This window comes from Hermetia illucens, chromosome 1 (assembly GCF_905115235.1).
Source record: "Hermetia illucens chromosome 1, iHerIll2.2.curated.20191125, whole genome shotgun sequence".
Lineage (NCBI taxonomy): Eukaryota > Metazoa > Arthropoda > Insecta > Diptera > Stratiomyidae > Hermetia > Hermetia illucens.
The window spans coordinates 75,460,077-75,482,518 of record NC_051849.1 but is presented as its reverse complement, the minus strand read 5'-3'; the positions used below and the strand labels follow the sequence as shown (position 1 = coordinate 75,482,518).

At 43.8% G+C, this 22,442-nt stretch overlaps 2 protein-coding genes across 4 annotated transcripts in view; one reads left to right on the top strand and one right to left on the bottom strand.

Moving 5' to 3' along the window:
• LOC119647289 overlaps positions 1 to 22,442 on the bottom strand; it is a 751,009-nt gene that overhangs the window by 369,870 nt on the left and 358,697 nt on the right. The gene's annotated exons all lie outside the window — the stretch shown is intronic.
• Positions 1,348 to 10,066, top strand: LOC119647291. Of its 2 annotated transcripts, none has more exons than XM_038048197.1 (8): positions 1,348 to 1,874; positions 1,968 to 2,192; positions 2,249 to 2,382; positions 2,476 to 2,652; positions 2,713 to 2,859; positions 8,495 to 8,635; positions 8,702 to 8,824; positions 8,923 to 10,066. In XM_038048197.1, the coding sequence occupies exons 1-8, from the start codon at positions 1,656 to 1,658 to the stop codon at positions 9,023 to 9,025; spliced, it is 1,269 nt and encodes a 422-aa protein (XP_037904125.1). In that variant the 5' UTR covers positions 1,348 to 1,655; the 3' UTR covers positions 9,026 to 10,066. The 2 variants fall into 2 exon arrangements, with proteins under 2 accessions (XP_037904125.1, XP_037904124.1); XM_038048196.1 differs by having other exon boundaries at positions 1,965 to 2,192.

Below are 22,442 nucleotides of genomic sequence, written 5' to 3'. Positions count from 1 at the left end.
ATGCTGAGATATCTCTCAAGGATTTTTGAACAGGAGGGGAGGAGGAGCATACCAGCGAAAGTGTGATTACAACTTTTGTGGATAATGAGAGCGTTTTTCCGCAGGTTTGAAGAATGACAACAGCTTTTAATGAAAAATGATGCAGAGACAGAGGAAAAAAAGTGTGTTTCAATTTTTGGCAAAGCGAGGCTAGGAAATTCATCAGGACCAGAACCAATTGGTCTCAAGATTGGCAGTAACGCACTTGACTAAGAAAAAGGAGAACATTTCAGTGGATGGAGTACGTGGCATCCACTTGCGGGAGAGAAGTAAAAGGAGGAGAAGTGTTATATGTCCAAAAGTAATTACAGGGTAAGTCATACTTTCATTCAAGCGAGCCTCTAAATTGGCTGAAATCGGGAGAGACACGGGCGGGGTTATATATGTTCCGGATGTGACACCAGAAGGGCTTAGAGTTTTTGCATGCGAAGATTAAGAGTGTGGTTTAGATTATTTCTGGCGAGATTGAACTGAATAGCGGCACTGTTGCTCATGGCGGTATAAAGAAAAGGGTGCAGGGAGTTATTCAGGAAGGCAAAGAGAATATAATCACCACAATTGATGAACTAGAGAGAGGAAAATACAACAGACTGAGATAGGGGGGAAATATAGGAGATAGAGGGGGAAATATAGGAAATAAGGAATAGACTTCCACTGCGCGAGGAAGAGGAAGAGGAAGAGGAAGAGGCAAAATTAGGTTCGGTACGGAAGTGAGGCTTAATAGCGATCAAGATGCCCCCGATATTTACCCTACCAGAAGCCGGGCCATTGCGATCACAGCGAAAGAAAGTAGTATCCAGCCAGGTTTCAGAAATGCATATTATATATTATTATTATCAGATGAATGTCATGCCTCATTAATGCAGCACATGTGCTGGCTGAAGCTTTGAAAAAAAATTGAAAAACGATCCGCCTCAGTAATAAGGAAATAAATTATTTGAACCATCGCATGTAAGAATTTGAATATTTGGAAGGAATTCAATTAAAATAAACAAACATGTAACTGTATACATTATATTGTAGGTGTATGATTACGTCAACCATCTTTTGAGTTGAATTAAATATTCGTTACTCCGAAGCACATTACACATTGCTGACAAAATCGAGGCCCTCGACTTGTAAACTATGATTGACGGAAAGACGACTACTTGGTGCGAAAGTTTTACACTCTCCGTTAAAAAAATTATTCCACCATGACATCCACCTTAAAAGTTAAAAAGCCCAAGGTGTTCCTACACACTTGTTACGGAGCTAGTTAACCATGATTTTTTCAATCATTGAAGTATCTTTCAGGCGAAAACAGTTGAATTAATATTTTCCTCGAAAGTACTCATTTTGTGTTTCGCTCTTGCTCATGTAAGACGCATCGATGAAAATTTCATAATCCACATTTTCAAAATAAAAAACCCAAACAAAAAAATTAAAATCGTGGTTAAAATTCGCGAAATTTTCTCCAAATATATAACGGATTAAATAAATATTAAAATATTAAAACGAGAATATTTAAAGTAGTAGAAAGTGAATACAAAGGGTACAAAACCGAGATAATTTAAACTAAATATAGTCAAAAAGATCAAAGTGTGAAGGAAGGATACAATCATTATCTAGTAGGAAGTATGCAGCAAGGCGAGAGCAGTGCATCGGTGCAAGGACAAGCGCAGGTTGTGTCTGTTGTGCAAGACCAGAATAATTTGAATAATACGAATATCAGCGGAAATCCTGAGGAAACATCCAAGGATAGCAACAGTGACAAAGTGAATCATGTTGTAATTAAGTCGCCCCATGCCCCTGTCATACGTCAACGATCCTTGTTCACAGCGAACCCTGCACCAACGGTAGGTGTTGATTTCCTATGAATTCTTGATTGCTATGACCAGAGCTTTCATAGTCGCCTTTTCTACCTCCTAATTTCGCATATTCCTCAGCAGTCGAAGTTCAACGTTGCTGCTTCTCCGTTCGTTTCGACACAGCGAGCAGCTACTCCGAAGGAGAATAGTCCTCGAATTTCACAAATAGGGGCGCCCGTTCCTCATGTCCCCCCAATTCCGCATATTGGACACTCATTGCCTTTCGATGGGCGTGTATTGCGCAGTTTATCTGCTCGGCACCTAGCCCCACCTATGTACCCATATGAAGACGACATATGCCGCATAGTAAGTACTGATTCCCAATAGATCGTCATAATTACATTTGAAATTTTTCTTTATAGCCAGCCATGCCACCGGCTTTTCCCCTGCCTTTCTCTAATCGGCGAAGCAACCGAGAATTCGACTCTACGCGTTCCTGTGGCCCTATGGCGTTGCCTAATGGAACGATTCAAATTCGGTTGCGAGACGGGATAAGGTTCGTATTAATTATGCGAAAAGGACTCTCCCTGGAAGCTCTCAAGACCTTTGAATGTATAGTCCTAATATTAGCTTTTGTATCACTTCCTAGGGTTGATATGACATTGGATAAAGCTGTACGCGTAGTGAATCAACGTAGCCGTGTTGCAATTTCACTATCGAGTAATGGCAGCTCGTCTGCCCTAATCCATCCAAATGGACGCGTATATCAATACGGTTCGAGAGTCGAAATTGTCGCCTACGATGGTATGAAAACTAATAACTATGTGTAAGTTGACTGCATGTCGCTAATAGAGCACTAGTTAAAAGATGGGATTCGTTCTTGCAGGCGGTATGCGAAAATGTGGTACAAAGGCGTAAGTTTCACCAGCGAGAATTGTGCTCTGACCTATCTCGTGGATGCTGCTGGTACGCGAACTACAAGTGATAGTTTTACCGACATGTCCAAGGATTATACAATTGCTGTGTTCTATAAGTAAGTATTGTACGTGATCTTTTTTTTATCTTTGCATCTTTGTCCTAATACTTGGATACTCTGCCAAGTTTTCGTCCCTATTATAGAGGTGAGGGATTTGTTCTCGAAGAGCAATTCTTCTAAAAAAAGTCAGGACTGTCAACTTGGTCGACACTTGAATCGGCGATGGTTGAATTGGTAGACCGCCAGCCTATCGCCATCGACATTTTCTCGCATCATGGAAGTTTGTGTTGGGTCATTTTACTTGTTCGGTGGTTCTAACTTTAGCACATTCTCATCAATTGAATAGAAGGGAAAAAGGAGTAAGGAGAATACTGGAGATGGTATATCTCTGGGCGAGACTACATATTGTAACGGAAAGACTGCTATCTTTTTCTGTAAAAGTTCGAAGGGGTTTGTTTGTCCAGTGTGATCGCACCTAGCGGGCGCTGTTCTCAATTTATATTTGACCTGACTTTATTTCAACCGTCTAACGTCCTGACGTCCGGAAGCATCACGTCGCTGCTCAAAGGCTCTGAGGTAGTCTGTAATAGTCGCATGGTCGCACGCATCATCGCTGTAATGTTGTACATTGTATGCCTTCTTTCATCCATCCTCTGGCTGGTTACCCGTCGATTCGGTTAGGTGGGAAGTGGGGTAGTTGTTTTGTTATGTATATACTATTATCTACTTAGATTTGAACCAGGCTTAACCAACGGGGCGCAAGCTGGCTTATTATTTACATTCAATTCGCATCACCTTTATGCGAAGAATCTTTAGGTATTACCAAAGAATTGGGCATAGTAGCATGAATTTGGTGAATTATAAGAGTTCACTTAGCTGTGTACCTTGCTGGTGTACAGAATATTGGACAAGTTGTAGGCCACGGTAACGTCTAGGCTTTACTGTGTAAATAGCTAGTTTTGATGATTTCTAAGGTTAGACTCGGGGCAGTGTCTGCAATTTACGATGTAATAACTTTCCGGCGACACTGCGGTAGATTTTAGATCTGAGACTTTATTCTATACGTCGATAACAAAGCGGGTAGTGTGACCCAAGTGTTAACTGGATATCGTTCGCTCCCTTATCGAACATCCATTAGCTGTTTGGGTAACGGTTCTCCCACGGCAGGGGTGAGACGTATGTGAAAGATTGGTTCTGCTCTGGATGAAACCATGGTCGGCTGTTTAGCCTTTGGGTGTTAGCCCAAAAAGAGGCGCCGATGGTTCTGGTGTATGGTGTATGGCGGACTCAGGGTTCAATTCCAAACAACAGAAAGAAACAAGGAAACACATTGTTGAGAGCATCTGCACAGAGCAGTGTATTAAAAATCTGTGCGTTGGATGTGCCGTGCGGTCCATGGAGAAAACGAAGAAGTGGGGGAAAGCGTTTTCCTCATGATCCCCTTCAGGAGGAAGGGGTTTTGAGATACCTACCACACTTCGAACTTTACTGTTCGAATTGCGGTAGAGCAACTCAATCCATGTTCCAATGTCTTCTCTAGACCCAGGAAGCAATGAAGAGAGCGCGGTGCTTCTAACGGTTTTCCCACATTGGCCAGTTGGTCGGCACTCCCGTTTTTTTGATAAATCTGGGATGGATCAAGAAAATTTCAACGGTGTACCAACTGCAGTTGTGAAGAATATAAATAACCGAATCTAATTATAATTTGACCATTCTGCTACCTGCTGCTTTTCTGTTCTCATATTGGAACGCTTGTGCTTTCTTGCTAATCAGAAGGTGTTTCACTCTCCTCAACGTGTCGGTGGTTTGATTCCACGTTTCATCATTTAGATTTTACAAAGGGTATGTTACCACTAAATGGGAGATTGACGGTGGTCAAAAGTTCACTTTAAGTGGCTGAAATCGACCAAGAAGGGATCTCAGAAAACCTAAAAATTTGATGAAATTCACCGTAAAAGTCCGCTCACAAATACAGGCGAGTAATCACTACAGACGGCTCTCAAATTCGTTTTAGTGTGTCAAATAGAGGAGCAATATTTTAGCTTTTTCCCGGCTACTAGGGTCCACGTGCGTTCGACTTCAGTTTCGGGTTACCAAATCTTTTCCACAGAAGCAATTATTCCCAAGCCTCATCCCATGCCACCTTGTAGAGTCGAGTCCTATCTCCTCCTTAGCAGCATATCTTGAGAGCTCGACTTTTCTTGTTTGTCTTGATTCTTAGCGTCTCGTTAGTTATTGTCACTTGCGTCTAATTTAATTCTCTTTCCTGTTCGGCAAGATGAAATGACGGGTGAGATAAAACTTTAATAGAATACTTAAGCAGTCCAACAAAGCAGTCAGTCTGTACTCATGAATTCCGAACGAGGAAGATAGAATTCGCATGATTTTTTCCGCGTGATAGCACTCTGTGCCGGGAACAACTCTGTTAATGTTTTTCGGTCTGACTGGAATTTTTCCTACATAAATGGTATAAACACACAGGGTGAAAAGACGACCGATGCCTATGTCGCTTCACGAGCTGAAAAACAGGCAACTAGTGTATTAGGCCTTACGACAGCCGCCTGCCTCAACTAATCTGGCATTTGTAAGTGACAGACTTGTCAATAGTTCCGGATCCGAAAGTTTTTACGGACTTGACTATATGTATGATTATGATAAATCGGATGATGAGTCGTCTTTGTGATGCACAGCGTGACAGCTTTATATTATTTAACGGATCGTATCTATATAATCATCACGACCTGGAAGCTGGTTTTTAATGTCACACTATTTTGACATAGCAACCAGTTCTTGTTCCACGTGAAAACACTCTCATTCAAACCTACGAGGGATATTTCGGTGTCTTGCGTGATCATGTACACACTCTTTTCATGGGAAGAACAGCAAATTGGTATTGAGACTACCACGAATATTTATTTATGCAAGGCACTGCAATGAAATCTGCTCATATATTCATCCGCTTAGATCTATGTGGAGAGAACGGCCGTGGGGGAAGGACACAGGGCATTAGAAGAGTGACTCGCAGTTCTTGCAATGCATTCTGATTCTCGGGTCCCATGCATCTCCCGGGTCCCATGCATTTGTTTGGAAGAAGATATGAGGTCACCCTGGAACGTAGAGGGAACTGGGAGGTCCCAGAATAATGCGTCGTGGGAAACACGGAGGTCTTCTATACCTATGGCTAAAAAACAGGGTTCTGAAGCTCGAGTCTACCTCTAAAATAAAAATGAGAAGTTGGCTTTTCAGTTAGGGCAATTTTTATGTAATCAGGCATTAGGCATAAGATCTGTGCTGTTGATGTACTGCAGTTGCCATAGGTAGCATCACATTCACTAACGGAAATCTTGCGATACATAAACGAATCCGGGATATTCCGTTAGACAAGGGAGTGGAGGACAATAGACCACGATGGTCTCAGTGCTCCAAGGCTATAGCTTCCCACACACACAAGTGTATATAGGCTGGGGAAGTTGCGAAATTCCCCGGGGATTGTGACCCATCTACGGAATCGAGGATTAGTTGACAATGAAGCCGGTAGAAGTTGATGTTTCTTAGCTGATACAAATCCTGCGTGTCCTGTCTGTTGTTGCTTATTAAATCAAGAAGCGATACCGATCGCAGACTTTCTTCTTGTTCTTGGTGATTACAGTCGCACCTATTTTTAGTTGGCTATAGAATAATATTTGTAAGTCTTCTTTGAAGAAAATTGTCCAATTTTCCTATCGTTTAGGCTGTGATACCTTTGCGTAGAACTATGAAAACTAAGTATTATAGATGCTGAAGCTTCTAATTAAAATTCCTAAACTGGTTTCCATTTTGCTTTATTACTTACTTACTACAATGGTGATTGGCCTTTTTTCATTGCCAAGGTGAAATAAGTATGTATCGCCTGATCGCCAAAGCTGAAGTTTGCCAATAACCGGAAGCTTGTAACATGGATTCCAAGGCTACTAGAAAGATGGCAACTATGCCGTCCATGGCTAAGCTTTTTAAAAGATCTCCCATTTAATTGACGTTGGAACGGAAAATAAGTCTTGACGCATATACAGTGCAGTATCGTTTACTCGTAGAAAGGCAGCGTCTATATGGAAATCTCTGGACAAACATAAGGCGCCTGCGGTGACTGCTGTTTCTATGATTTCGAGGGTTGTTTTCGAGAAGAAAAACTTTGTTGTAATCTCGAAAAGACGGGAGCGATCATACCTAGGGTGAACTCCCGTTATATGTGAGTACACCTAGGTTATTTGCGTTTGGCTCCCTAGTGGGAGCTTCATGGGGGTTGTTGGTTATTCTCAAGCGGCGTGGTTTTGCGTTTCAACACGGGTGCCCTACTCCTTAGTTCGGTAGAGATTTAGATAGGTCTTGCATCCACCAGTATGAATGCTAAGCCATGCACTTGGTATAGACTGGTACCGTTGTTGCTTGTCACAGCGGGGCTCTGACTGTGGTCACAAAATCAATCCGTGTCTTAAGAAGACCGCGGGATTAAGTCGTCCAGACAGGTGCTCACGTAAAACCCTCAAGGACTCACTGCCCAATATACCCTAAAAAATGAAGTTGCAAGGGATCATGGAATCGAGTGGAACGACATTATCCACTGCACGCTGGAAATCAAAGCCAAAAGAACGTAATGCGCAATTAAGTAATATAAGGTAAACGCTATGGGGTAACCACGAAGGGCAAAATTACGTCTAATTAAAATCACCAAAAGTAGTCTAGTAGAGAATGAAAAAATAGTCTGCCTGCCAAAAAATTATCAGCTTGCAAGTATTACATGGTCAGGGCAACCTAGTGATTAAGGAGTTAGTATTTCGAAAAGGAGGCTTGTGAATCAAATCTGTTTAGTGGCAGAAGGTTTATTGTAACGTAGTTTAAATTTCAAATATTATATTAGTCGTTAAAAGAGGGACGAAGACGGTTACGATTTCTTACCAGACGCTGTTTCATCTCTGCCCTGGGAGTGACCGAAGTGGCCCGCAGATGTTATGCGCTCCCTTTTATAATTCGCAAAACACGTCAAGGGTGCAAATTATATTCTACGTAAATCCGCCTACAGTTCAGACCAAAAGCTTGGCCGGAGCTAAACAGTTTCTCTTGATGCCGATCACGCTGCTCCCAAGGCAGAGGTGAGGCAGCGTCTGAGGAGTTGTCCTGGTAAGAAACCGTAGCCGTCTTCGTCCCTCTTTTGATTTTGGAAACTCGGGTGTTAAACCTAAAAAGAGGAGTCCGTGGAGCATCAAGAGTGGGAGCAAGTTTCTCTCCATTTGGTCCGGGCCGGCATCAGGTCGATGCGGACTTAGGACTCCCCAATCCCTAAATAAGGGAAATTAATCGCTAGGAGTACTCTGGACCTAATACCTACATACAAGCTTCCTTTCAATGGCAGGTAGGTCAAATTTATCTAACTGGGACGTCTTTTTTTCACTGAAAACCGTTTAAACTCGTTTGTTCAAAATCATGAGCCTGCTTGGTGTCAGATCCTTTTATACTACTAATTTATTTTAATTTCAAGGTTTTTCATTATTGATACTTAGCTCGCTGTTTTCCAGCCAAACATACCTGAAATAAAAGAAAACATGATTATTAAAATCGGAAATTGATGAGTAGACATTATGTAGATCTAGAATTTAGTCTGTATTTAGTTTAAGTGAATTTGGTGAGGGAATGTCAAAATAAAATTCTCTCCAAATAGTGATTCGCGTCATGGTCCTGCTTATGCACAGGAAGCAACTGCTGTATTACAAGATTCCAAATTTCAATGTAGCGAGGATGGAACAGAAGTGTTTGAGATCAACGGCTTTCGCATATCCCAGACTGCAGATGGTTTAGTTAAGTAAGGACTATTTTAAGTATAAGGACTATTTTTCAGACTTGAACTTTCATTCATTTAACATTTTAGAATTACTCGTAACCATAACAAATGTTTGATAAGGACCAGCCCGGGAAATGGGTCCGCAACACTGACGACGCCAATCATACATTGCACAGCTTCGCTTGGGAAGACATCTCATTTATTTGTAAGGTAAGGATGTTTCTAAGCATTAGTAGTTGGGTGTAGATATTTATTCGGTAATTTTGAAAGGATAACCTGAACTTTCTATTTAACCTCTCCATCCTCAGGCGTGGTGAGCGACGAATGCACTTCGACGGTGCATCGTTCGTTGTACGTAATGCAGGACACTCGGCAGGATTCGATGAGAACAATCTGCTGAACGTTTACTAGAAAGTTACTACTCGAGTCATCAACGCATAAAAATACATGAAAATTAATTTAAAAAAATCACAAAACCTATAAAAAAAACCTGCGACCTTTCCGCAATTTAAACCTTGATTCGTGGCCGTCATCTTATATGGGAATGTTTTATTTGTACTTTTACGCGTATTTTCGTGTAATTTTATTTCTGTGTTTGTAGTTGATTGTAAATTGTTGTTTGATTAATTTTTGACCGTTTGACTAAGCCGTTTAGCCTATAATATCGATGCGAGTCGTGCGTTTGGGCGAGACACTCGCTGAGCGTTCTCACAAATATTCGTACGTATTTGTGGAATTAATGAAATATTCACTTCCCTGAATTTTCTCTATGCAGTTTTTAGAAAAAAAGTTGAAAGCAAAATAACGAAAAAAACATAAAACATTCCATAGAAAATCAGTAAAAAAGAAAGTTTTATCAACGTATACACTAAATAGTCAGTAGTCGAGTTATTATTACAATAGTATTGGTGAATAGAAAAAAGTTTTCCTTTTATTGTTCCGTTTAATGGCGCGTATGTACTGAGCATGAAAATCGAAGACTAGTCCAGATTTACTCTCAATCTGCACTGTATGCAGGGCAGACGACCCTGTCGTCCCCGGATGATTGCCGTGAAAGCAGAAATTTTTAAGGCAAATATTTTAGTAAAGTCGAAATTTGTCAGTTCGTTGAAAGGATGCTTGTATTAATTCTGGGAACGTGCCACACAATGCATAATAGAATTTCGGGCTTGTGACGTTTAATCCTGTTGATTGGGATTGTGAAAATTATGTAATGCGTATTTAGCATGTAAACTTAGTTTATTAATATGCTAATATTTAATAAGCCAGAGTTAGTTTCCCAGTAATTTTATAGATTATTTGGATAATGTTTGTCAAATTAAATGCTATACCAATGTAATTTAACTGAAAAAAAAATAAATTAAATGTGTGGTTTGCGAGTTTCAGCACTTGATTGCCTAAAATATAATGCTGGAAATTTCGTAAGCCACTTTTGAAATTTGAGATTTAAAACTGTCTTTAATTAATTACGCGTCTAAGGCAAGATCTTTTTTGGCTACATGATTAGATATAGGATGCATTTCGTGTTTTATTGGTACAGTGGTTGTCGCTCCAAAATTAGACCCCGCAGAAATTAGTCTTCATCTCACTGAATCCTTTCGCCAAAAGTAGGGGAGTGGAAGGAAATCGTTAGTTCAAAGAATCTCTTAGCGTCTAGTCTTTCCACCGGTTGAGCTCAATTTTCTTTGCAAGAGAATGTGAACATTTTGTGCAACATTGCTCCATCTGCCAATCTTTCTCAGCGTCTCTTTGACAAATGTTGTCTAGAGAGAGTTCCATGTATCTGCATAAAGTTGCTGGAAAAGCCCATCCCGTTTTCCACAAGCGAAAAAAGGGGTGATCTAGCATATCCGCCATTTCGCGGTAGCGGTGGCGGTGAGTACTATTCATTGAGATCAACGGCTGTGCGAGTCAGTTCGATCAAGTCCCTTCCACCATCACATATCGATCGAGTCTTCTCCTCATGAGCTTTTCGAGGATTTTCCGGACTGTGTCAAGTGCAGTGTTCCGTAGCTCCGGATCTTCTTTTCCTTTGCTGATTAGCGGTAGCCTTGCCATCTTCCGGCGGCAAGGAAAGATGGCCTCCTTCAAGTAAGTATTGAATGGTCCGAACAGTAGGTCCGGGCGATGGAACTTCAGTTTATATACCTCTGCTGGGATTTCATGGGATTCGAGTGCGTCAATTTTTTTTTATAAACGGAAGTGCCTCCAGCTTTTTCATGGGGAACGGGATACGTAGCAAATAAAGTCAGCCCAATGAGGTCCATCTGTTCGGAATTAAGTGAAGAGTGGTTCCGCAGAGCCCCATTTTTGATCCATTCATAGTTTGGTATTTTTCACAACCCGCCAAAGCACAGAACCCTCGTTATGTTGGGGTAACTACCGGGAAGAATCTTATACACAGGAGGCAAAATTCGAAAGAAAACAGGTTTGAGGCCGAGTTTGCATCGTAGTACCAGTAAGGGTCGTGCTTTTATCGCACTTTTGTGTGCACGAATCCATGTAACTTTAGTTACAACCATATACATACAACCATAGGAAATTGATGACGTGGCATTGCGATATTATTCGGATCATCAACTTCTGATTGATTTTGGCACCAAGTTCAATTTCTATCACAAACGAAGTCACGAATAGGAACCAATACCAATGAAGATGCGCAGAACGCAACCGCGATCTTGACTAAAATGCCCCGCCTACCGGGCGCTATCTGTTTTGTTCCCTAAAAATGCAAACCTTGCCGAGATAGTTACCTCTTTCTTGCTCGTAGCGCGAATATTATACACAGGAGGTGAAACTGCCTAGGCAAGCCTTAAATATTTACAGGACAAAAAGATGGCGGCCGGTGGGCAGTGAAGATCTTAATTGCTTTCTGCACATCCTCATTGGTATTGGTTTGTGCCGTGGTGTTAGAGCACGTGGCCGCATTTGTAATAGGAACTTTTGAGCTTGGTGCCAACATCAATCGTACATCCGAATAATATGACAATGTTACTTTAAAAATTTCTTATTGCTTGTTTGTAACTTGTTGCTTTGTTACATGGATTCGCACACTTTAGAAGGGTTATAGGGGTACGACACCTAATACGTTAACAGACGCGCAGAATGCACTTCTTTCCTGCTTTTTCTTACTAGTTTCACCTCCTAGGTATAGCATAGAAGCTGCGCCGGCTGCAGTTACCAGATACAGAACTGAATCTACGACAGTGCTAGCTGCAGCGTCACCAATCCCCGGAAGTGTCCAAGTATCATCCAGTGTGGCGCTACCTATTTCAAGAGCTTCGACGGTTTTCTCGATGTTTACTTTCGCCATATCCCATGCGTAGCGAGAGCTACAGGCTAGTGCACACCGAAAGATAACGTCAACCACTTTAATCGCGATGTATTGATACAACATAGACGTGGATCCATGGTTTGACCACGTTCTCGCCACTATTATCAGGATCTGTTTCGGATGAGGCATGACTCATTCAAATACTTTGGTATTGGAATCAACCCGAATCAAGGACCGTCTCTACATGAGCGATTTACTGTCCTTTAGAGCGTCAAGTCTGTATCTTAATTTCGGTTTTATTTTATTCAGGGCTAGATATACCTTGAAAAACGTTCTCACCAAAACGACATGTTCAGACAAAGCCATCCAATCCACCATGGCGCCGAACCCGAAGTCAGGCGCCGTATGGCTGGTAACTCGTGATGCCATGTGGCTCGGTTCCTATTCCGGTACTCTTCCCTGATTAGCACTAGATTAGCTTTCACCCTCCTGTTGAATGCGAAGTATGTTAGCCATATTCCTGTTAACATTTATAGATATAACATTCCATTCCAGTTATCTTATAGTTAATCGTGACTTTCAATGAAGGAAAGTGAGGGTGGTAAATTTTTTTTTAAATTGTAAAGAATAAAAGGCGTTAAAATTGTGAGGTATAAAAATACAGAAAGCTTGAGACTCAGTTGCTCAGAGTATAGTGCAATTGAGTTGGAAGATACTTTTACTTCACTGTATCGATAGCACAATCATGAATATCGTTGAGAAAAAAGACTTTTGAGATAACGAAGGTACTCCACTTGGTATTCTTAGGATTAGACAGGCAGAGTAGAACTATTCCAACTTCTGAAATAGGTAAATTATGAGTTTTTCGAATAGCACAATACATGATGCAAGGGTTCGTTATACTTATAGGAATTAACGAGAGCTCAAGTAAAATTCATATGCGAGCTTCAATTCACATGCGAGCTGTGATTCCCAGGACGAAGAATTGAACATCTGCGTCTCCCATATGGAGACAGTTAATTTTGTTAATGGTTTGCTTAACTGGTCTAAGTACACTTATCACCGCCCAAAATCGTTGCCATTCAAAACCTTTGAGACAGAATCGTAGGCCTAAAAGAAACTATTTAGATGCCGTATTTTTTTACATATTATACATTTTTTGTGTAAACACATATGCGTTATTGATTTTAAATGAAATTCTTTTAAAGTGTGGGCACGGACCCTTGCCATTATTAAAAACTCTGAAAATTAGAGATTCTAAGAAATTAGAATTAGCGAAGCCTTCTTTCCAATTTTCGAGCTGGTAATGTAATTGGAAATGTGCTTCGCAGAATATGGTAATATATGGTCAATACATAAAACATTTTCCTTAAAACAGAATATTGAGATGCAAGTAATGTACTTTCCTTTTTTTACTAGGAAAATAACTCTGGTGGGCCACACGCACTTTCCTCAAAAACATAACACTGATTGATACCATATTTGACGGGCAACTGTGAACGCTCACCCAGGCAATAAGTTAGATCCTTCTATGTGGAACTTAAGAGGAGTCTCCATTCATGCAAAAGGGGGGTGTCAATTTTGTATTTCAACGAATATAGTTATGTGGGGTATCAAACGAAAGGCCTCGATCAATACTTTTCAAACTGGCCTCAGTTCTGACAAACGGGAAGGGAAGGGGTTATTTTTTTCACGGATTTATTGTCAGAACTTACCCAACGAAAAAATCTGAAAAAAGCACGGAGTTCCCACTCGCCAGTGCTTGGGCTCCGAAAGCCCTCCATACCGATTTCTGTTCAAATGAAGTTAATAGTAGTATAGTAATTATATTAAAATAAATATATTACTTTTACTTTTAATTTTAGTATAGTAGATTACTACAATTTTTAGTAATTTGCTAGCCCCCTATCATCCACCCCCGCCCGGCAAGTTATTCGTTGCATCATAAGATATTAACCATGATCGCAACAAATTTGGTGGAAATCGCTCTATTACTAACAAAGTTATAACAGTCGAAGTTGTCGGTTCAGAGCAAATTCTAAAACTTTGAATATCAGTAACACGCGAAAGTAAACATTCTGACATAATATATGCAAAAAGACCTCGCTAAATACCAAGCGATTGTTGATGAATACAACAGCAAACGCCGGGCTGACGAGCAGAAGGCGAAGCCCATCGCTCTAAAACGCAACCGACCTCAAGACGAGGTCGAACAAGATAAGAAGCGGAGCAGAGTGGGCAAGAGCGCAGACGCCAAGCAACATACGGAGGAAACTGTACAGCAACCGTCAGCCGGCGAGTCACGTACTGCGAAGCCCTTCAGCGATGTGCCCAGGAGTCACTTACGGGTGGCGCTGGCGGATGGCAATTCTGCTAGCGGCAAACTAACGCTGGAGGTGTGGACCAGTGTTGAGGCTAGGCTGTCGGGCATGGTCTATGAACATCTCGTGGAAACCGGAGGCAAACACCCGGGACTCACTCCCCACTTTGATTCATCTCAGGTGGTCCGTGGGTTCCACGTAATAGCTTCCATGGACCAGTTCTCTAAGGACTTTCTCGGCTTGTGCGTCGCTAAGATCAGCGACGCTTGGGAGGGCGTTAAGCTCAAGATTATCCCTTACGACGAGATTCCCAGGAGACCGGTCGCTCGCATTTGGTTGCCGAAGATCCGCATGGAGAAGGACAAGCTGGTCCATTTCCTGCGCCTTCACAACCCCGGGATTCCCATGGACGACTGGGTTGTTATAAAGGAGGAGGAACCTCAGATAAACAGCCAGCCCGTACTACTCCGCATAAACGAGGAGTGCCTGGAGGCACTGAAAAAGGCTGATTACAAAGTGTGGTTCGGAGTCAGGAATGCCAAAGTAAAAGTGTTCCGCTCTGCAAAACCGGACGACGACCTTGACCCAATCGACGCCGCCAACGAGCTGTTGGAGGAGATGACGATCGACGGTCCGACGGGGGCTGACAAACCCCCCACGCAAGCAGATCATGCTGAGGGTAACGCAGATAAATCTGCAGCACTCGAAGTGTGCCTCGGCTAATCTGCTCGTCTTCCTCTTAGAGGAAGACATCGACATCGCATTAATACAGGAGCCCTGTGTCGGAAGCGACCGAACCATCAAAGGGCTCCAAAGCAATTATTTTAATTTATTCCACAGCACAGGAGACGCTGATCACGCTAAACCTAGAGCATGTATTCTTGCGAGGAAGAGTCTGCACGCTTTCCTGTGCCCGGACCTGAGTTCCAGTGACCTAGTTGTGGTCAAGCTGGAGCAGGTGGGGGCAGAGAACGTGTATATTTCCTCGGCATACATGGCTCACGACCGATCAGCTCCGCCAGAAGAACTACAACATCTGATGAACACCATACACCAAAGAAAGCCAACCTGCTGATGGGCTGCGACGCAAATGCAAGGCATACGCTTTGGGGCAGCTCTGAAATCAACGAAAGAGGTGAGTCATTCTTTGATTTTATCATTACTTCAAATTTATCGGTGTGTAATAGAGGCAGTACACCAACATTTCATTTCCCCGGCTCGGAGAACTGCGACGGTTGGGAGGAGGTCCTTGATATCACCCTAATAACCGACAACGGGATTCTTAGGGTGGAGGACTGGAGAGTGTCTGACCAGAGATCCTTCTCTGACCACAGTTGGATACTCTTCAGTCTAGATCTCGCCGCAGAGGTTTCCAAGCCCTTTAGAGACCCCAGGAGGATCGACTGGAGAAAGTTCGGTCAGGTAATTAAGAACAAACTCTCCGGTGCGCAAATTGGTAGGATTGGCATGACAGACGAACTGGAGTCAAAGGTCGGGGCTCTGGAGAAGGCTTTCGATACCGCCTTCAAAGTCTCGTGCCCTGCTAAGTACAGCAAAAAGACCCTGCCACCGTGGTGGAACAAAGATCTCTCTAGTCTTAAGAAGCTGACCAGAGAAATCTTCAACATCTGCTACAGGCAAAAATACTGGCAGCCATACAAGGACTGCCTAAAGAAGTACAAGTCGGCCATCAGGACCGCCAAGAGGTGGTCTTGGCTAGACTATTGTCAGAACATTGAAAGCACTAGTGAATCCGCGAGACTCAATAAGATTCTGTCCAAGGAACATAAGAGTCCATCCTTCCTTAAAAAGTCGGAAGGCTCCTGGACGGAATCTTCTAGTGAAACCTTGGAGCTGCTGGTGCAAACACACTTTCCCTCCAGCGAGGAGGACTGTGAGTCAGAACCTCGCTTGGAGGGTTTGCGGCAACCCCAGCTGTGCGAGACTATCAAATCGGTAATTACTGGGGATAGGATCGGCTGGGCTATAAACAGCTTCTCCACATACAAATCTCCAGGCCCAGATGGCATAATGCCAGTCATGCTACAGAAGCAGCAGGACAGGGTTGTGCCGTGGCTTGTTGAGATTTACCGGAGCTGCATCACTTTAGGATACGTACTGCATTCCTGGAGGCGCGCACGGGTGGTTTTCATACCGAAAGCAGGCGCGGTCATGAGTCCGCGAAGGACTTTCGGCCAATCAGCCTGACCTCTTTCGTGCTGAAGACCCTAGAACGCGTCCTGGACATTCACTTAAGGACGATTATGGAGAGAACGCCTTTCTCTAAGTCCCAGCATGCCTACCTCAAAGGAAAATCCACAGAAACCGCCCTCCACGAGGTAATTGGCACGATTGAGCGGTCGCTGCAGTACAAGCAGTATACCCTTGCTGCCTTCTTGGATATAGAAGGAGCCTTCAACAACGTCAGTACCAACGCCATCAAGGAAGCCTTGACCGGTATTGGATTGGAGGGGTATCTCACGCATTGGATTATATCCATGCTGAGTACCAGGATAATCCAGTCCGATCTGGGAGGCAACCACTTGAGCAGAGCCGTGAACAGAGGCACGCCCCAGGGTGGTGCTATATCACCGGTGCTCTGGTTAATAGTAATGGACAAAATTTTACGTACATTAGACAGCAGCGGGGTGAAGGTGGTGGCGTATGCCGACGACTTGGTGATATTAGTATCGGGGATGTTTCTGTCCATTATGAGCGACATCATGGAAGGAGCGTTGCGAAAGGTGTGCCTGTGGGCCGCAAGATGCGGACTCAGCATAAACCCAACCAAAACGCAACTGATGCTATTCACCACCAAGACAAGGATACCTGAATTCCATCTACCACGGCTGAATGAACAAAAATTGGTTCTTTCCTCTAATGTGAAGTATCTGGGTGTAATCCTGGATCCTAAGCTAAATTGGAGGTTGAACATAGAACTGAGGGTTAAGAAGGCCTGTATAGCCTTCTATGCCTGTAAGAGAACCTTTGCGAAGAAATGGGGTCTCCGGCCGAGGATGGTTCTCTGGATGTACACCGCTGTAGTGCGTCCGATCCTGACGTACGGATCTATTGTATGGTGGCAGGCTTTGAAGAAGAAAAACAATAGAACGAAGCTTAATAGGATTCAAAGAACCGCGTGTGCAGGTGCTACGGGGGCTCTGCAGTCTTGCCCGGTAGATGCTCTCAATGTACTCCTGCATCTTCTCCCCCTTGACCTCCACATCAAATATGTTGCAGCGTGCAGTGCCGTCAGACTACGTGAGTCCGGATGCTGGGCAGCGAAGTCCTACGGCCACAGCAACATTCTAGATGAAATACCTCGAGAAATCTGGGCATCCCTCACGGACTATGTCACACGCAAGCCGAACTTCACGAGAAACTTTGCTGTGGACCTTCCAACCAGGGAAAAGTGGAAGACCGGCGGCGTGTTGCAAGACTATGACACAGTATTCTTTACGGACGGATCAAAGATGGCCTATGGAGTCGGCGCGGGGGTTTTCTCGAATACACACGGTGTATCCAAGTCGTATGGTCTCCCAGGTTTCGCCAGTGTATTCCAGGCGGAAGTACTGGCGATGTTGGAAGTCTGTCGATGGCTGGAGCGTGATTCGAGCCCCAAGCGTAACATAGCCATTCTGACCGACAGCCAAGCGGCCATCAAGGCCTTGTACTCAACGACGACATCTTCCCGGTTGGTGGGGCAGTGCAGAGACACGCTCAACCATCTGGGCGGCACGCTCAAGATCACTCTCCTCTGGGTTCCCGGGCATAGGAACATAGAAGGGAATGAGCGGGCTGACGGATTGGCCAGGCAAGGCTCTGGTCTTGGCAGTCCCTCGGGGAATACAGTCGGTGTTCTCGCACTACCTAGCAGCCGCGGGCCTGAGATGGCAAAGGCTTACAAGCTGTGATCACGAGAGCTCCTGTGCCAGACGCGTGCAAATGCATTCAAGATTACGGCGGTCTGCACGAGGCACTGGCCCATTGGGGACCATGCCGCTAGGCTCGGCTTACCCTACAACTCGCATTGCCGAAGCTGCGGAGAAGGAAGGGAAACCCTCATGCACTTTCTCTGCGATTGCCCGGCTCTGGCTCGAGTCAGGCTGCGGACACTGGGTAAACCATTCTTTGGGGACCTCAGTGAGATTTCTAGTTACAGGATCGGAGAGCTGCTTTCCTTCGTGAATGCTTCGGGCTGGCTCTGAAGATCCGAGCCAGCTGGACTCCGCTTCCCTGTTCCTATAACAACAGACACGGTCTTAGGAGTTTGTGGCATCAAAACGGCGCACCAAAGCGCTAATTGGGCTCCTCGGAGCGGCCACTGATACCTACCTACCCATATGCATATACATTAGGTGCTAGGTACTAATAGGAAAAATGTCCACCGAAATGTTTTTATATAAGAAATACACAAAACCTTTCATACCTAAAACGTCCAGTTTCTGATTTTCTTGCTTATATTAATTCTTTAAGAAACGTCAGACAATTCATCGCGGCGATTGATATTATCCATAATACACCAAAAGTGTTTATATTTTGCACGATTTAAGCTAATACCAGTCCATAGTTTTTAGGAATATTTTGTTATCTATGTGATATAAAGTTGACTTTTCGATAAGCGCGCATTTGCTTCCACTGCTCGGTTTAGTTCTCGAACAATTCACATAACAGATCTGGAAATGAAATAGAAATGAGGACTATTCACAATAGATGAAAGTGTCTAGGAAAGCCCCGAATTTTTATGGTATAAAAAAGAGGGGGGGGGGGGGTAGATGATACATACGCTTGTGGCCAGTTGCTATAGAAATATTATGCACAATATACATAGTTACCTTAGTTTAGTGCAAAGATCCGCAGCTCCAACCATTCAGGTCTTTGTTAGGCACATTTTACTATTCTCGGTCTCTCGCCTACGACGTTCACAGGCTTTCGCGAATATGAGAACATTCTCCAGAGACAGAGAATGCACACGAATACACGTCGAAGAAAACCTTACTAAGGTATGGTATCTTCGTCTAAGGTCTGAAGAGGTCGCACAGCTAGCTGTATGTGAAGGATAGTGTCGTCTCTTTCTAATCCTCACTTTGCCTGCATATAGCCGGGCTCTACACTTCAATTTTTTCTATGTGGTAGTTTAAGGAGCAGTCCTCCGTCAGAAGCCCTACAAGGGTTTTCATGTCCCACTCCTTAAGGGACAACAAAAATGCCGCTCCTGCGGCCCCGAATTCTTTCATAAAGATTTTCGTATGCAGATGTTTAAATTTCTCCATTCGGTTACGTGAATTCTTGCAATATCCCTCTGCAGAGTGGACTTGACAGTGTATGCCCGAATGGCGAAAGCTGCATCTGGCCCGACCATTATGGATCCTGGGTGAGCGAATGTTTCCTCATTACCTGCGTTGTTGGAGTGTCCTGGCACCCACACCAGGAATGTTTCATTCAGTCAGCCATGCTGAAACTGCTGCCCGATGGTCAAAACAGATTCGAATGGTGCAACCCGATTCTATGACATATCCGTCTTCTAGGACTAACCCGTCGGTAAAGATCATTAAGTCTGTAATCCGAAAAAACTCTGGAATCTGGAAACCGTATGACGACGGACATGGGGGGCACCTGACGTTTGCCAAGGAATTTTCAAATGAACACACGACCGTATGTTTGGTTACCCCTCCATGCGTCAGACGCTTGTTTTTGTTAAAAAAGTTCAATGCACCTCCAAATATTTGACTGTTTGTACCAACTGGATTTTCGGAGCTGCTAAGGTGGGAAGCATATAGCTGGGCCACTTGACGTTCCTGGTGAATGTAACTAGTCCAGTCTTCTTAGCGTTCACTGCATTAGATGCAGTGTTACATTCAAGCGATCACATACTGTGGCTGCAAACTTTCCGATAATTATTACGGCTAGATCGTTCCTAAATGCTTGTGTGGAGGCCTTTGTCTCCTCCAGGAGCCATAACAACGTGTCCATAACCAGGGACCATAACAGAAGAGGGAGAACCCTTTCCTATGCGCAACCTCCTGTCCAATGGAAGTGTGGATCTTTCTCCACTCAAGCATGTATAGAATCCACTGATTAAAACAGATCAACTCCATGATGCCTTGCCACGTCACAAATCGCCGCGAATGAGACATTTCCATGAATGCACTTCATTTTCATTTTCAAAATCATTTTTAATTAAACTAAATGTTGACATTAATAATGAATGCACTTCAGTATATTCTATATTGAACATCGCTTTCACAGTTTTCGCTCAGTTTTAGCTCATCGAGTGCTGTCTCCGGGCATTTGTCTTCCTGGTAGGCATTGCCTACAGTGAAGTGGCCACGTATGGATACATAACATGCCTTATGAACCGATTTACTAGCTTTTCCACTGATGGGTTGGAAACCTTTTGTGCCTATGTAGGTGGGCTTCCCAGGTTTAGGAGTAAATATTACCCTCAGGCCACGCCAGTTAATTCGAATATAAACCTGTACTTGAAAGCACGGTAGAAATTCCGAATATGTATACTAAGGGCATCCAGTCCCTCTATTACCCCAGCATGAATGATGCCATCCGGACCCACAGACTTATATTTATGGAGCAAGTTAGCAACCGCACCAGGCACGGACGTTTTACCAACAAGTCAGCAGGATGAAGCCTTATACACCTCGATGCTCATCCTGCCGAGACAAAGAGGGAAATCTGATTTCCGACAGAATGGGCATATTAGAGTGATGGATTGAGTACTTTGATGAGCTACTGAACAACCAGAACATCGGCGAGTTGGAGGTCCCGCCAACTGAAGACGACGGACAAATACTGCCACCACCAAGTTTAGGAGAAACAGTCCGTGCAATTCATCGGCTAAAAAATCATAAGTCGCCAGGAGCCGATGGAATTACAGCCGAATTGGTTAAATATGGAGGCGACCAGTTACACCAAGTGGTTCATCAACTTGTGCTCAAGGTATGGGACAGCGAATCAATGCCTGACGATTGGCAGCGAGGCATAATCTGTCTCATACATAAAAAGGGAGATATCACACAGTGCAGCAATTATAGAGGTATCACGTTGCTGAGTACCATCTATAAGATATTCTCCACTATCTTGCTAGGCCGGATAGCCCCATACGCCCAGAACATCATTGGCCGATACCAAAGAGGCTTCACTCCAGGCAAATCAGCGACAGATCAGATTTTCTCTCTGCGGCAGGCGATGGAAAAACTGTTGGAATATGGACAACAGTTGCACCATCTGTTCATCGACTTTAAAGCCGCCTATGATAGCATAGCCAGGGTAAAACTGTACACGGCCATGAGAGAATTCGGTATCCCGACGAAATTAATAAGACTGACTAGGCTGACCCTGATCAATGTGCGAGGCCAGATAAAAGCAGCAGGATCACTCTCAAGACCATTCGACATCAACAACGGTCTACGACAAGGGGATGCGCTATCATGCGTCCTCTTTAACCTGGCCCTCGAGAAAGTGATCCGTGATGCTGAGGTGAATGCAAGAGGTACGAACCTCTTCAAGTCCACCCAACTACTGGCCTATGCTGACGATATCGACATCATGGGAAGAACCACCCGAGACGTTCAAACTGCCTTCATCCAGATCGAGCAGGCGGCGCGAGATCTTGGGCTGCACATCAATGAAGGCAAGACAAAATACATGGTGGCAACGTCAGTACCGAAGACGAATCAACCAACAACATCAAACCTCACTGGTCAAACACAAGCACGAACAAGAATAAGGATAGGGGAATACAACTTTGAGACCGTTGACAATTTCTCCTATCTAGGGTCGAAAATCACAACCGATAACAACTACGATGATGAAATCCGCGCACGGTTGTTGTCAGCCAACAGAACCTACTTCAGCTTACAAAGACTGTTCCGCTCGAAACGTCTCACCATAGGGTCAAAGCTCTTACTGTACAAGACTATGATCTTGCCAGTCCTCATGTATTCCTCGAAAACTTGGGTTCTTAGCAAGAAAAATTGCGAACTCTTGGCCGCGTTCGAGAGAAGAATCCTCCGAAGAATTTTTGGCCCCCTACATGAGGATGGACGATTCCGTAGCCTACACAATGACGAAATCTATGAGCGATACCATGACCGTCCGGTTGTGGATAAAATCCGGCTCAATAGGTTACGGTGGGCGGGTCACTTAATCCGTATGGATGAAGATGATCCCACCCGGAAAGTCTATAAGGGCAATATCTATGGTAGGAAAAGAAGAC